The following is a 15,367-nucleotide window of genomic DNA, read 5'->3' on the forward strand; positions in this document are numbered from 1 at the left end:
TTAACGTAGTATGTAATTTGAAAAAAAAGCACTATGGCAAAATTTAGTTGACTGTTGTTACTGCCTGCAGTATGGGTTAAAGTCATAAGGTTGGCTTTGCCAACATGCGTTTTATCTCCCCTGTTTGTGACTGAAAGTCATTTATATTGGTGCCAGTGATTTGCATCTATTAATATGCCTTAAAGGAAAATAAATATTAAATGATTCGATATCAGAATTTAATTAATTTCTGTAATGCAATCCCAGAATCACGCTACTGACATGCTGTAGATCAAATATTCATTTATCAACAGAAGAAATCTTAATGTCAATAGAATGGATATAAGTAGCAGGAAAGCAAACAGAAAATATGTGTAATGTACGAAAGACCGGTGGTGACTTCGAACTTCGTACTTCACAGTTCAAACTTCACACTTCACACTTCGTATATATAATTCTTAATACACATACAAATAATAGGAAAGTCTGAAGTGTGAAATGTGAAGTTTGAAGTGTGAAGTAGGAAATGTGAAGTCTGAAGTTTGAAGTATGAAGTCTGAAGTGTGAAGTATGAAGTGTGAAGTATGAAATTTGAAGTGTGAAGTTTGAAGTGTGAAGTCTGAAGTTTGAAGTGTGAAGTCTTTTTCGGGCGTTTTTTTTCTATTTTTAAAACAACCTGGGATTACCGAGATTGGACATAATGAAGTATAATGATTATGGCTGAGTTACTTCTGAAACCAGGGGCGTAATTTGAATGAAGATATTAAAACGATTTTCCTTTATAAGTCCGTTTAAAAGTACTGTCCCTACATGGGATAATTTTGAATCCAGTGGCATAATTTGAATACCTTTAATACTAGAAGACCGCTAGGTAATGCCAAACACCATATATCTAATTGCTATGCCTTTCTGTTTCACACATGAAGATTTTTAAACATATTTTTCCTTTCGTTTACTATGGCAACCACATTTCTGCATTGAATGAAATTGTTTTAGCAATTTGTATGTGCGTCACCCATGTATCATTCACGTGAGATTGTTTAAAAAAAATTATCCCAACAGTTTTTCTCAAGAAGATTTTGAACGGACGGACGACAGGCAGTTAATTCCCCTTTTTCGAATATCAACAAGTGATATAATCTAAACTCGAAAAGTCGTTTATTTTCCTAGAACATTCAAAATGTACACAATCAATAATACTTAAAACTCAAATAAGAAATGGCATACAGTTCGTTTTTGTAAACATTATGTTTGTAAACATTAAATATTGCGTTTTGTAAGCTAAATTCAGGGTTCCATATTTTAGTGTGTCTTGTATAAGGAAAACGTGAGCTCAAGCTAAAACAAAACATAATCAAAAAGTAGAAAAGTCATTTTTTTTATGTAGAGAAATTTTGGTTTGAAAACGTGTAAACACGTTTGACCTAGTAATCGAACTGCACACATCTATGCCAATACACAATAAGCACATGACATCAAGTCACGTGTCTACGAAGTGCGAAGCGTGCAGTGAAGTCTTAAGTATGAAGTGTGAAGTCTGAAGTTTGAAGTGTGAAGTATGAGTTTGAAGTGTGAAGTATGATGTGTGAAGTTTGAAGTGTGAAGTTTGAAGTGTGAAGTGTGAAGTCACTACCGGTCTTTCGTAGTAATGTAATACTAAATAAGCATTACTGACACTGACGACAATCTAAATACAAACAGGAATATCAGCTAGAAGGTTCTTTGGATGTAAAGATCGCAACCAATTAAGATAATAACTAGTAGAATTTGGATGTCTTGCATCAAATTTGCATAAAAACAAGTCGATTTATAAGGAAAAGATTCTCTCTTTTCGTTAACATCCACCAAAATGGATTTCAGAATAAAGAAGTTTCAGTTTTTTGTTTTTGCTTGAATAAAAGTATTTGATAAGAAAGCTGTATAAACATTTAAGACGACTCGTGGCAAATTAATATCTGAAAACGGCAACACAAAGATGGAATAAAGAGCAATGCTTACATAGGAAGTAATCAATTAAAAAAATCAGTCACCATTTGCATCTTGGCCATTCTTGTTGCACATATTACATTGTATCATAAATGTGTCTGTCGATTTTTATGATCTGAAGTCGTTGTTTTCCTTGAATCTGTCGGTCTGTCGCCTTGCTTGTCCAACACGGCACTACTTGAATAATTTCTTCTTTTTTGCCTGTACGAACTGTACTTATACCAACAATATTCAACAAGAAAAGCAATCGACCCAAGGAAAATACCAATTAAACACACGTAAAATGCACTCTGAACATCCATAAGTGATATTGGTTTAGCTTCTGGTATTGAATTTCCCGCGCAGAAATTGGATTTAGGCCACCACTTCCGCTTCCATATTTGGTACAATCCTCCTTCGTGTATTTTTATCATTCTAGAAGTGTAGAAATATAGAAGTAGAACATCTATTTTTTAAAATCAATTTGTGTACATTGTATAATATCGAAACTTGATTGTTAAAAAAGAATAAGCTTAGAATAGTTACTTCAAAATAACGTGCATTGGTTTCTATAAGGAATGTCGGAGCTATAAATTTTAACAAACGAGGAACCAGTATACTGTAATATTAGTTTAAATATACAATTTACACTGAAATTATTTTTGCTGTTAGCAAAATTAGATCTAAAATAAGGACCAAAGAACGTCGCCACTTGTACAGTGCTCACTGAAATTTGAGTACGGCAAAATAAGGCCCAAGTCTGATTTTGATAAACTTTTGTCTTTTCAAATAAATCAAATGCCTTACTGTTCAGAAAAGACTGCAGTGTGAGGCGAGTTGTTGGTGAAGCCAAACACATATATCAGTGGCATAAATTCTTCCTTGATTGACACAAGACTGCATTCCTTTGCCATTGCTATCTCTATGCTTGTCTTATCACCTGTTCATGCACACAAAAGAAATAAATTGTTTGGAGAGAATATGGAATATATCTCACTGTGAAGTAAGACAATATATATGTTTTTTACGAGCGCGTCGTGAGATATAAACCATGTTCAGTTAAAACAAACAAATATGCGTTAACAATGAAATACGCATTTGTAATTTATTTCGATCTTAGCAATGAAAACAGATGCGTTTAAACGAAAACAAAACAGATGAGGTGTAACGTTATAAGGACGCACAGGACATAAAAATCCATATCATTTTTACATTTGCAGCATAACGTTAATGAAATTCTCGAGACCACTTAAATGGGGAAACATGCTGTAAAGTTCATTCGTTATTGCGCAAAGGACTGAAATCAATACACGAGTTATATACAATGACTGATAAGAATAATATCTCACTCAGTTAGCATAAAATAATTATACGCATTTACTCAAGTCAAATCTTAAGTATTAATGAAATTGAGAAACTTCTTCTTAAGGCACTGTAAATATTACATGGTCTCAAGTATCAACACTTGTGATTTTAAAAGATTATTTACAGATATAAATTATCAAAAGTTATTTCGCACTATTCAAATTAAATCAATATTTCCATTTTTGTTCATGTTCTAAGGATTTGTTTAGAACTGCGGGTAGAAAACCAAATTCAGTCAACGGAAAATGTTATGTAATGAGTCGCACTGTTTGACATTAACAGTGTGAATCACTCATAAGATATACAGCTGCACGGCCAATATTAATTATGCTTTAGATTTCCGGCCAATATTAATTAATGCTAAAGAAAACTTGACTTGGGTATGCAAAAATATACGACAAATAACTATTTAATAAAATTTTGTAACGTATCAGTCTGCACTTCCGCTGAAACCTTATTGAACATACCTATCCATGCATACTTTTCATCGTTTTTTACTCGATTTATATGGTAAGGTGGGCTTTGATGCAAAATCGTAGGATCAGCTTTGCTGAACTCTAGGAATGCTTTTCCCGTGGCTCTGAATGTAGGATTGCTTGAGCTCTATAAACAAAAGTGAATTATAGATTGGCAGTAAATAAAACATTTTATCTAAATACATTATTTCGTGACAGAATACTAGATATTGTTGCAAAGTAAAAATGTCGAAGTCTGACAGGAAACACACATACACATTGGAATACTTTACTCACTGAGGTATAACATATCGAGGTACAAGTGTGACTGATCGTGTGTGCGTGTGTGTCTGCACAATAGAAATATAACTAGGCAAAGTACATGTTCATCCACATCAGACACAGACGAGATACATCCGCACCACAATGTTCATACCGAAACACACTCTCAGCGTTAACTAAGCTCAAACGCTTATTATAATTCATACCTGATTTCAGAACATGTACTTTAATTTAGATTTTGTTGATTCCTCACAGGTAATACTGGTGTAACAATGATAAAACATTGTTAAGAATAAACAGCTATTGATCTATTGATACTTGATGCCAAATTAATACATTTGTTAAATCATTAGTTTGAATCATGTTGCCAAATACTGTCACAGTAAATATGCTACCGGAAATGCCATTTCCCAAGAAGTGCCTCCAACAGTACCCCACTTGTATGTGTTCTTTAGTTGAAGCATTTCAGCAAGTGTGTTGAACGGTGGCTTTTCCTTGGTCACTGTTAGAAAGGCAATGAGGTTTCCACAGTATGTTCCGACAATTATGATACATGTTAACCACCAACAACTAATCAAAGTTCGCCCAGCTGTTGACTGTGGTAAGTGTACTCCACCTATAAGAGATATGTTTAGCTTTTCAACATCCCTTATGTTTAAATCTTATTATATCTTAGAATTGTATTGAAAACGTTTGCAAACTTTGGCTTGCAGGCAGCATAAGAGAGCGCTATATGAAATTGAACACGTATATGATAATCGTAATGAAACTACAATTTCAAAATGCATGCAGTTATGACCGTAAATGAAGTTAGAGCACATGAATATAGTTATCGGCATACCGAATTGCTCATCAAATATCATTTGATATAGTTCCGCACCTGAGATAACACTACAAGTATTAAGATATCCCTTGTAAAGAGAAAACTGTAGATCTATGTGAGAACTGAACAGGCGAGGCGATTGATTCTTGCATAGATATCAATCTAATACTATAAAAGGTTTTAACTCTACAGGCCTTAAGGAAACATTTTTGATTTAACACCATACCAAAAGCGTCAAGAAAGTTCTTCAATTAATATTGATCTTAAGCGTTGTTAAATTTGTCGGTGTGTGGGCATTACGGAAATAGCTGCTGCAGCTCATCACTGTCAAAACTTTAACAGTTTGCTTTATCATATCCTTATTTCCTGACCTCTCATATTCAAAATTTCTCATCCTAGTTGCATATCAATTGATCATACAAAAAGTAAAGATTTAATACTTAAGCAATTTCTGAACAAGTGCACATTGGATACATCGCAATCTGACTAAAGTACTTGATCTTCTAAACGAAGATCTGAGAACGACCCATTCCAAGTCGTCTTCTGTATATTTTGGATTTCCAATATTGCTATTTTTATTTTCGCAAATCTATTTTTATTTGAACCAATCAGACAATTTGTTCGAATGTCAAAGAGTAAGAAAAATTTGCAGTCAATCCAGGGCTCGAACCCGGGACCTCTCGCTTACAGAGCCCTACCGACTGAGCTAACCGGCTATCTTGACATCTTTCGACATAAAAATTGTAAATATCAAAAACCAACGCTTTTTAAAGCTTGCAGAATGTTGTAAGTTAGCTTTTGATTGGCTAGCGGAAGGGTCGTCAGATCGAGGCTATCAATAGCTCGTTGTCAGATCCTATGCGTAGCGTAATAGGAGATGTACTTTAGTCAGATTGGATACATCGGTAAGATCTGATAATTTCAAACAAAGTACAGTACTCTTATTCATTGACATGTTCTAATAGTTTCAAACAAACAATTTCAACAAATAATGAGTTTATTTAAAATCCACACGTGCTAAGTAATAACTCCTGAGCAAATCACGATTCAATCATCATTTCTTTGATAAGTTTGAAATTACAGCTCTCAAACTTTACCATGTTCTGAAATATACTAAAAGAAAATTTTCGAGATTAAGAATGTGCCAAGCATCCGTCTCCTTGATGTCTGGTTATTTCCGTGATAACACTTTAAATGTAATTCTTGAACTTAACCTTTGAACTGATAAAAAGTTTTAATATGCTAAATATAATAGGTGTGAAATACATCATTAAGCTTTCATCAAAAATGCGAAAGCACTGATCTACTATTACCCCCTCCCCCCACGACCACGACCACGCAAAAGGCGGAGATATACTGCTTTTGCATTGTCCGTCCGTCCGTCTGAAATTTAAAATACTTATAATTCATAAATTATTTAAGCTAGAATCACCAAACATCATATAATTATAATTTAGCACATGCCCTTTTATAACTATAGTATTTTCTTCCATAACCCAATTAGAGAGCAGGGTTCCCCTTGATTCCTTTGAAAATAGAGCCTATAACTCAACATATATTTCAGCTAGAATCGCCGAGTCTCACAAAATTATATATAAGCACATGACCTTGACCCTGTCAGAATAGAGATTCTCCCCCCACCCCACCCCCTGTTGATTTGGTAAAAAAAGAATTGAAAATGCTTGCATTTAAAGAGTTATTTTAATTAAATCATCAAACCTCACATAATGAATAATTAGCACATAACCTTTGCTCACATTTAGTTTTTATCCCCCCCTTGACCCTTGAAATATGGTTTTTACTGTATTTAAGTAACCTATAGATGGATCTTCACGCAATTTTACATTGCTATAGTGCAAGGATGCGTGCACAGTTTCGTAGCGTTCAGTGTACCAACCAGTCTGAGTGTTATTGCCCTTTAATAATTTTACAGTCCATAAATTTTCACATTACCATGAAATGATGGATCTTAATGAAATTTAACACAAATATAGACCACTTTACGATGTAGGTGCATGCATATCTTTCATTATGATTTCTACAGTAGCTGCAGAGCTATTGCTCTCTAACTGTTTTTAAATTTGTAAGTTCACACAACACAAAGTAATCCGTTGATGAATCTTCATGAAACTTATTACAAATATAGATCAGGGCAGAGGTTTTCAACTTGATTTTGTTATGATAGGAACCAATATGTTTGTATGGTCCTTTTGAACAGAACTTGTGTATTTCTAGATATAAAATACCTTTCAAAATATAGTCCCCTAATTCACACAACAGCTTATTTGGCTGGAAATATAGTTTCACTGGTTATGCTTGTTAGTATTTGTTTCTTTACTGCATTTTTGAAATATAATTGCTGGTACAGAAAAAAGTGGAAAAACCGCTACCTGACGGAAACCTACCTTGACACAGTAACGCTCCAAACACATACCAGAATGAACTATGCAATTCATGCAAGCCCCCTTGGATCATTCTGTCCTCCTTATGTTGAGGGGTGTCATAGAATGGATTATATTTCTCTAACAGAAATACTAAAACAGTAGCTGCCAGTAAGGAAATTCCTACAAGTATATAATATATAGAAATATAAATAATACTATATATTAGTTGACTATCATCTTAGTTAACAAGTGGATAAAATGTAGTTTGCAAGTTGTAGTTTTGTGTTGTTTGGATAGGCATAATATAATTTAGTGAAAATATCATTTCAATATAGAAATGGACGATAAACAAACATTTGTTATCTATTTGAGCTATACATAAATTAAGTCCAAGCCGACATACAGCAAATTAACTGCGTTACACTGGATCACTGGCACCACGTATACTACAAGAACAATGGCTAAGACGGGAACATGTAGTAATCCCTTCTAACTTAAATAGCGCATTTGGGTAAGTGGGTACTCTGTGTATCGAACAAGTGGTAATCTAAGTTCGCAGTGTACAAAAGTCTGCCTAAGCCACGAATGATAAGTGATTTTTCTGGGTCATTGTGTTATCCTAATTTTGGTCCGTTTAAACATTATCAATAATCATTATTACAAGAACAGCACATTTGCTCTGGTAACTGCCGAGTTATTGCTATCATCTGCATTAAATTTATTATTTAGTGTTTGGCCTGACACCTCGGTTAAAGTATCCTGCATACAGGTGAAATAATAGATTTCTTTTCATTTAACTTACTGTAGTCCTGTCTACATTTTCCAAACATATACAAACGGATTATACCTATTGCAACTAAGACTTCCACTTTAAATGGATCTAACAGTGTCCTCCATTTTGTCGCATTGATGTCGGGCTTTTTTACCAGAACTGTTGTATACTCATAGTAATATGAATAACTAAAGTCCATAACGGGACTTCTCTCTGCTTGGCTTGCTATTGGTGCAGCAACTATATCCACTTCCTGTACGAAAAGGATGATAATTGTTTTAACTGTCCTCTGACAGTTCTTACATATTCTTACAGTATTTGATTACAGTAGTATCTTTTAGCATATGTGCAAGAAAATAGTTCATTCATCGTCAAGTTCATAAATAATAAAATCTGTAAGAAGATCCTTTGGAAGCATAGAATGCAACCAAGCAAAATAATAGTAGACTCGGCGGATTTCCTAAACTAAAACTGAGAAGAAAAAACAAACGTTTCTGGCGAACGAAAATAAAATTTTGAGGAGATGGACTGAGGTTTGTTTGTCCATAGCTAAAGCCAACATCAATCTATAAGATGTGTTGTGAGCAATTCACAAACATTTCCATCTTTCAAAATTGATTATCGTTCATCGAGATGGTTAACATAAATATGTTCAGGTGGGATATTAGGTTTTCAGAAAGATTATTTACTGAATTTTTATAAGGTTATTCCGTTTCTTTTAATTATATCTTTAAAGTAAATAAGAGGAGTCTTTAACATTTTTTACAGAAGTTCAAAATGACGATAGTCCTTATGTCCATAAAATTATACAGGTAACTAGGGAAAATTAAATGTTGCACTCAATTTCAATATTTGATCCAAGTTTACAGGTTTGGGTGACTCTCTTTGCCCAAAAGTTTTATTGCATTTTATACAGAGAGAAGAGCTTCCTTTTTTGTGTATCTGTATTTATGTCAATATATGCACTGACATGAGTTTTTACGCCATAAACAATAGGAATATTGTCCTACAACGATGATAACTTGAAAGTTTTTAATATTCTAAGTAAGTCAATTAACAGAGACCTCTCTTTGTAGTTGTCCAACGAGACCATTAAATGTCAGCTCCTCTTCGTTCGTTATTGTTCCCCAGTTCCCATCATCTGGCTCCGTTAGAGTATAACTGTTAAGAAATGTTTTTGTTTGTTTTAAAGCCCTAGTAATTATTTCGCCTTTCTCTAGCATCCTTGATAGAACCTTTATGATAATTTGCTGCCAGCAAAGACAATTATATCTAACTGTTTTATATTCAGATATTTATTAAGAACTTCATCTTCCATGCGTATTAAATAACACTAATTATCAGATACTTTTGTAGAAAAATATAACACATATTTTAATTAACGTTTTGTATTCCATATTATGTACAGTTCAAACCACGTATAGGAATATTTTATATGCTTTAAAAAACTTACGTAAAATTGAGTTTGTGGGCTAACTCTTCCAACAGGTCTATACAGAATCCTTCGTAAATATAGCTGTTATTGACCTTCTTCTTGAAGACAAATGGCGCGTACTGTAAAATATTATATCTATGATAAAGTGTTTTACCTGACCTCGAACGGACATGTTGCATTTCAAAGGATATAAAGTCTATGCATTTTATTCTTGAAAAAAAATCGAAATAATTTGATTGAACCAGTATGTCATTTGTCAGTGTAAACGAAAATAAATTGTAAAAAGATTGGAAACATCGAACGCAACAAAACTACATAATAGATTACTCGGTTTAACTGAATTTATTTGTAAGAGAAAATGAAATGTAAAACTACCCTCACGACTCAGTGCATTTAGTTAAGCCGAATTCTTTTACAGTTAGTAAAAACGAATATACTTGGTTGAAACATATTTTATTTATAAGTCATTACATGAATAATATACAACAACTGAGATAAGGGAGTTGGACAGAAAGCTAATTAGCTTACGGTTGTCGTTTCCCTGATATATTTCATGACCCAATAACATTAGTACGGGGAGACATTTTTGAGAGTTAATAAACCTGAGAAAGATCGTTTGGAATCATAGAAAGCAAAAAAAGAAACAAATTTAAATGAGTCTGTCCGTAAGAGTTAAAGCGTACATAAGTTCAATAAAACACCACTAATTATAACTGTATATAAAATTAAATGAACTTTCTTTTCTGAAAAAAAAAGAGTTATTTAATCGGAGAAAAATGATTTTAGAAGACCATTTTGGGAAGATGGAGGTTTAGGTGTCATAAGTTTTGATCGTCTATAATCCAAGCTTATTTTACCTATAGGTATAGAAAAGGCATATTCATTACTACAGATATATTTTTGAACAGCGCCTATTATAGAGATTTAAAGGTCAAATCCAGTAACGTCTTACTGAAATTTGGAACATTTTCAAAGACGAATTTGTTTGATATTACACAATTAAAACAAACTTTGTGGAAGTTTACACCTGTTTGTACATAGTGTTCTTGTTATGTGCTTACATAGCTTAATGTATTTGCTTACTTCGAGAGTTGATATTAGAAACCTTCTCTGGTTGTATCCGTGTTTAGCATTTGGAAATATATCTGAATTGACGACTATATCGCCGTTGATATCAGCATAGCCGACGGAAGAAAACTGTCTGCCATTCTTTGTCCATAACAGGGTGTCAATATGATAGGCGTTACACTTGCTGGTAGGATCCCAGGACTGGACATTCTTTGAGTGTATAACGTACAATATGTATGACATATTAAATAAATATTCTAATATAAGAACTACTAACAAAAATAGCAAGTTGAAACTTTTATCGATTGGTTAACTTTTGAAAAATTGAAAACAATAACGAGGCAAGGTTTATGATGCCCAGAGTTCATATTCATCAGTTAATCTATATTTATTAGATACTAATTATCAAAATCTATAAGCAGACAACAAATGTAGAATTCAAGTAAATAGTTTTCGGTGACTATGATGTGACCTTTTGGAAGTCAGAATTTACTTACCTTCTGATACATGTCAAGAAAATCCCTTTTGAATGCTTCGTGACTATTGATAGAAAGATATTCCTTTTGTGTGTCTAATACAGTTTTCTTGATTATGTCAAAGACATCCTTAAATAACAAATATTTTACAATTAAGACTAAGGAAGTGGAATTAATGCTGCACAAATAAATTATTCAGTAAAAACTATTCGGTAATGACATTTATTCAGTTTTAATAATGGTACCATGTACAGGACCGTTCGGATTAACGCATTATATGATATCGAATGTATTTTCATTTTCATAATATAGTTTTTACTAGCTTGGTATATTTTGATAAAACAACGGAGGAGTCGACTACAAAGACAAATTTTGTGAATCCTGTAGAAATTTCGCAAGTTGTCAATTTCAACTTTCTTTACAGCAAAGTAGCAAAATTCTTGTCTTTGCATATAAACAATAGAATGAGACAAACGTACAATTAACATCTGTAATGATGAACATTATGTACGAATAAATAAACTTAAGAAACAGCAGTTGCAGAATAGGCATCTGTACGAAATATTATAGCTTCTCTCAAGTATTTGGCAATTAGTAGTTATTAACAGCATATAAAAAACACTATACTACGAAGGCCCTGCAATTATCCTATACATGTATATAACAAACAGAATACCTATTTCAATATAAGATAATGTGATATTCTTTTTTTTTCTGTTTTCATTGTTTACACAAACGAACTTTTTACTATCTCCCAAATTCAATTTTCAAAGATTTTGAATGTTACCTAAAACGAGAAAGTTCTTTGCGCCATCTACCATTTATTAGGTCCAAGTATTTTTCCATGTAACTTGAGTTTTGTCATACGCGTAAAAAAGACAATAAATTGCAATAAAATTGTTCCGTCACTGTTTTTTTTTTCAATAAAGATATATCGTTAACAATAGGTAAATGTCTGATAAAAATACAAAAATCAAGGATATCAGTATTGGATATTATTTTTGCATTTACTCCGTGACTTGGGATTAGAGCTGTTACAATGATCAAAATAATAGAACTTGTATTGCTTTGAATTTTATCCAAGTTAAGTGCCCTTTCGGTGCATGAAACTGACAACATAAAGATTCCAAGTTGTTCTCCATGGATAAACTAGTTTAGTGTCTGTTTTTTCACTTCTAAAATGTCTTTTACAAATACGATAATAATCTATTGAGAATTCATAAGTTCTACAGTTAAATCGGAACAACGGTACAATCAAATACATATAAAATTGCCTTTCTGTTATAATTCTGAGTAGCATGTAAAAAGTAGTAAAATTATAGTAATGCCCCCATATGCTTGACCAGATAGAGGTTTAACAGCAACACTCACTCATGTCACATGTTTCGGTATTCTTAGTCTAAAATGTTTTTTGTATAGCATGTTAAGCAAAGTTATTTACACTGTTTTAGGCATCTGCATAATCCCTATACGTTAGTCTTCAGTTTTCATTCACACTATACAATAATCTTTAAATAACAGGAACTTTCATTTTAAAGAAGCAAAAGTACTGAATATCAAATGACCTTTAGTTCCCATTTAGAAACATTTTTCCTCTTATTCCTTTTATTTTATATGCTTATTCAGTCCATGGAATACATTTCAATAACTGACTGTTACAAAACACACATCAATATTTGTTTTTGCTATCCATGTCTATTTAAACATAATATAGTACACATCGTACGCTTCAAACGTTTCCATTCATAAATGTCACGCCTGTGTAATTGAATAAGTGAGTAAAACGCGCGATGTACTAAATAATAACACAATCATTCAACACGCCTGTGTAATTAAATAAGTGAGTAAAACGCGCGATGTACTAAATAATAACACAATCACTCAACCAATGAATCGCTTGATCTGTCATGGTTGTATAGATACCATATTAATCCATTGATTTAATTTCATTGATTCGATTGATAGTAATTTTTCAAAACTGATTTAGTACAAAATACTATACTTCTCAATATAGACTTATTTATCTTTCATTAAATTCGTAGTCCTATTGCAATACAAATATCGAATACATAATTAAGGAGATTGTCATCTAGCTATATTGCATAGACTCCGTTGTCCAGCTGCTACATGTCAACATAGTAAACAGTTCTTTTATTGCAAACACTTTCAATCAAATACAAATCTGTTTAATATTCACACTATTTTTACTGCGAATGTCCAAAGAAAACGTATATGAAAATGCCATCCCAACGCGGGGAGGTCGCAATTCGAAACAATATGTCGGACTCTACCAGCCTTATAACTCTTATCCTTCCTGCATCTTCTACTGTTACTCCCCCTCTGTCTTCTTATGGTCACATATGCAACTGGAACAACTCACCCAAACACGAATTTTTTCCTGGCATCACCTGATGGGTACAGACTTACAATCATACAGGGTGAGGGTTGGTCTTTTTGCCTCATCTCAAATGTCATTTAAAGGTCTAGCATGTTTCACAACCTTTGAACTTATTATTTGGTTATCAATGCTTCTTCTGAGAGCTGGTGACATTCATCAAAACCCAGGACCCAGTTCAACCACGACATCTTCCACTGACAACTCTCTTTCGGATTCTTACATTTTCGAGGATTTCCAAAACTCACTGTCATTTGTCCATTATAACGTTCAAAGCTTCTTTCATAAAAGGGATATTCTCCAGGCTGAACTACAACATTTCGACGTTCTTTCTTTTTCTGAAACTTGGCTAAGTGATCAAATTGATTCTTCTTCTCTCACATTTGAAAACTTTGCACCACCATTCCGGAAGGATCGTAATGGCGATAACCATGGAGGTGTAATCGTGTACGTCAGAAGTTCATTTCCCGCAATTAGGCGCACTGACTTAGAAGTAGACGGCATTGAGTGCATTTGGCTAGAGATTCACATTAAACACAGAAAAATTCTATTTGGTACCTTCTACCGACCACCTAACTCGTCTCCTATAGTTCTTACTCAAATAGAAAATTCTATTGGGCTTGCTTATGATACTTCTGTATCTGACATTATCATCACAGGTGACTTCAATCTAGACATCCACAAACCCTCAACATCTTCCAAAATACAAGACATAATGATACAATACAACATGAAGCAAGTAATCACAGAATCTACACACTACACAGAACACTCTAATTCTTTAATTGACCTTTTTATACTATCTCCTACCTGTCCGATCAAAATTTCTGGGGTTGGCGAACCCTTTCTTGACCAAAACATAAGATTCCACTGTCCTATCTTCTGCTGTCTGGATGTTACAAAGCCAAAACCAGCGACGTTTAAACGGAGAGTCTGGAAATATGATCAAGGGGACTACGAAGGTCTACGTCAAGAAGCTTTAATATTTGATTGGCAGTCGCTCTTTGATCATGATATCGACACATACACAAAAAATATTACAAACCAAATACTGTCTATGTCTAACAAATATATTCCAAACAAAATTGTAACAATACGACAATCAGAACCACCATGGATACACAACGACATACGCAAATATATCAGAAAAAGAAAACGCGCATATGACAAAGCTAAAATATCACAAAACCCTCGACACTGGCAAGCATACAAACAGCTTAGAAACAAAACAATTGACATGCTCAGACAAGCCAAACACCACTTATCTCTAAAGATTTCAGATAAACTAAAACAGCCAGATCTTAAAACAACAGACTATTGGAGAATACTTAAACAATTCATTGCACCCACTAATAAATCAAGCATCGATACATTACATGATAATGGAAACATAGTCACAGACAACACAGACAAAGCCAACCTTCTGAACAATTTCTTTCAAACCCAAACACAACTCAACGATCAGAATGAAACACTTCCACCACTACATGTAAACCCAGATGAAAATGTCCTCACTAACATTCAAATCACAGAAGACGAAGTAGAGATTACACTTAAATCACTTAATACAGGCAAAGCATCAGGTCCAGACAACATAAACAGTAGAATACTCAAAGAACTCTCCCACGAAATAGCAAGTCCTTTATGCTCTCTTTTCAACAGATCTCTTCACACAGGAAAGGTACCAACTCTTTGGAAATTAGCAAATGTCTGCGCTATTCATAAGAAAAACGATCCTCATATAGTCTCTAATTACAGACCTATATCATTACTAAGCACTATCAGTAAAACTCTTGAAAAAATCATTCATAAACACACATACAACTTCTTCAGGTCGAACAATATTATCTCTTCACTTCAGTCAGGCTTTGTTCCCAACGACTCAACTTCCAATCAACTTGTTTCTATCTACAATTCTTTCTGTCAAGCCCTAGACGAGGGCAAAGAGGTCAGGGCTGTATTTTGTGA

General features: G+C 33.5%; 1 protein-coding gene across 1 annotated transcript; it reads right to left on the reverse strand.

Moving 5' to 3' along the window:
• Positions 1-1,799: 1,799 nt before the first annotated feature.
• Positions 1,800-13,467, reverse strand: LOC123555828 (glutamate receptor U1-like). Its single transcript, XM_053547180.1, has 11 exons — positions 13,432-13,467; positions 11,026-11,133; positions 10,544-10,738; positions 9,479-9,579; positions 9,090-9,186; positions 8,056-8,278; positions 7,275-7,433; positions 4,442-4,662; positions 3,777-3,912; positions 2,752-2,884; positions 1,800-2,379 (listed from the first exon to the last, which is right to left on the reverse strand). The coding sequence occupies exons 1-11, from the start codon at positions 13,465-13,467 to the stop codon at positions 2,052-2,054; spliced, it is 1,737 nt and encodes a 578-aa protein (XP_053403155.1). The 3' UTR covers positions 1,800-2,051.
• Between the last annotated feature and the right edge of the window lie 1,900 nt (positions 13,468-15,367).

Source organism: Mercenaria mercenaria, chromosome 7 (assembly GCF_021730395.1).
Source record: "Mercenaria mercenaria strain notata chromosome 7, MADL_Memer_1, whole genome shotgun sequence".
NCBI lineage: Eukaryota > Metazoa > Mollusca > Bivalvia > Venerida > Veneridae > Mercenaria > Mercenaria mercenaria.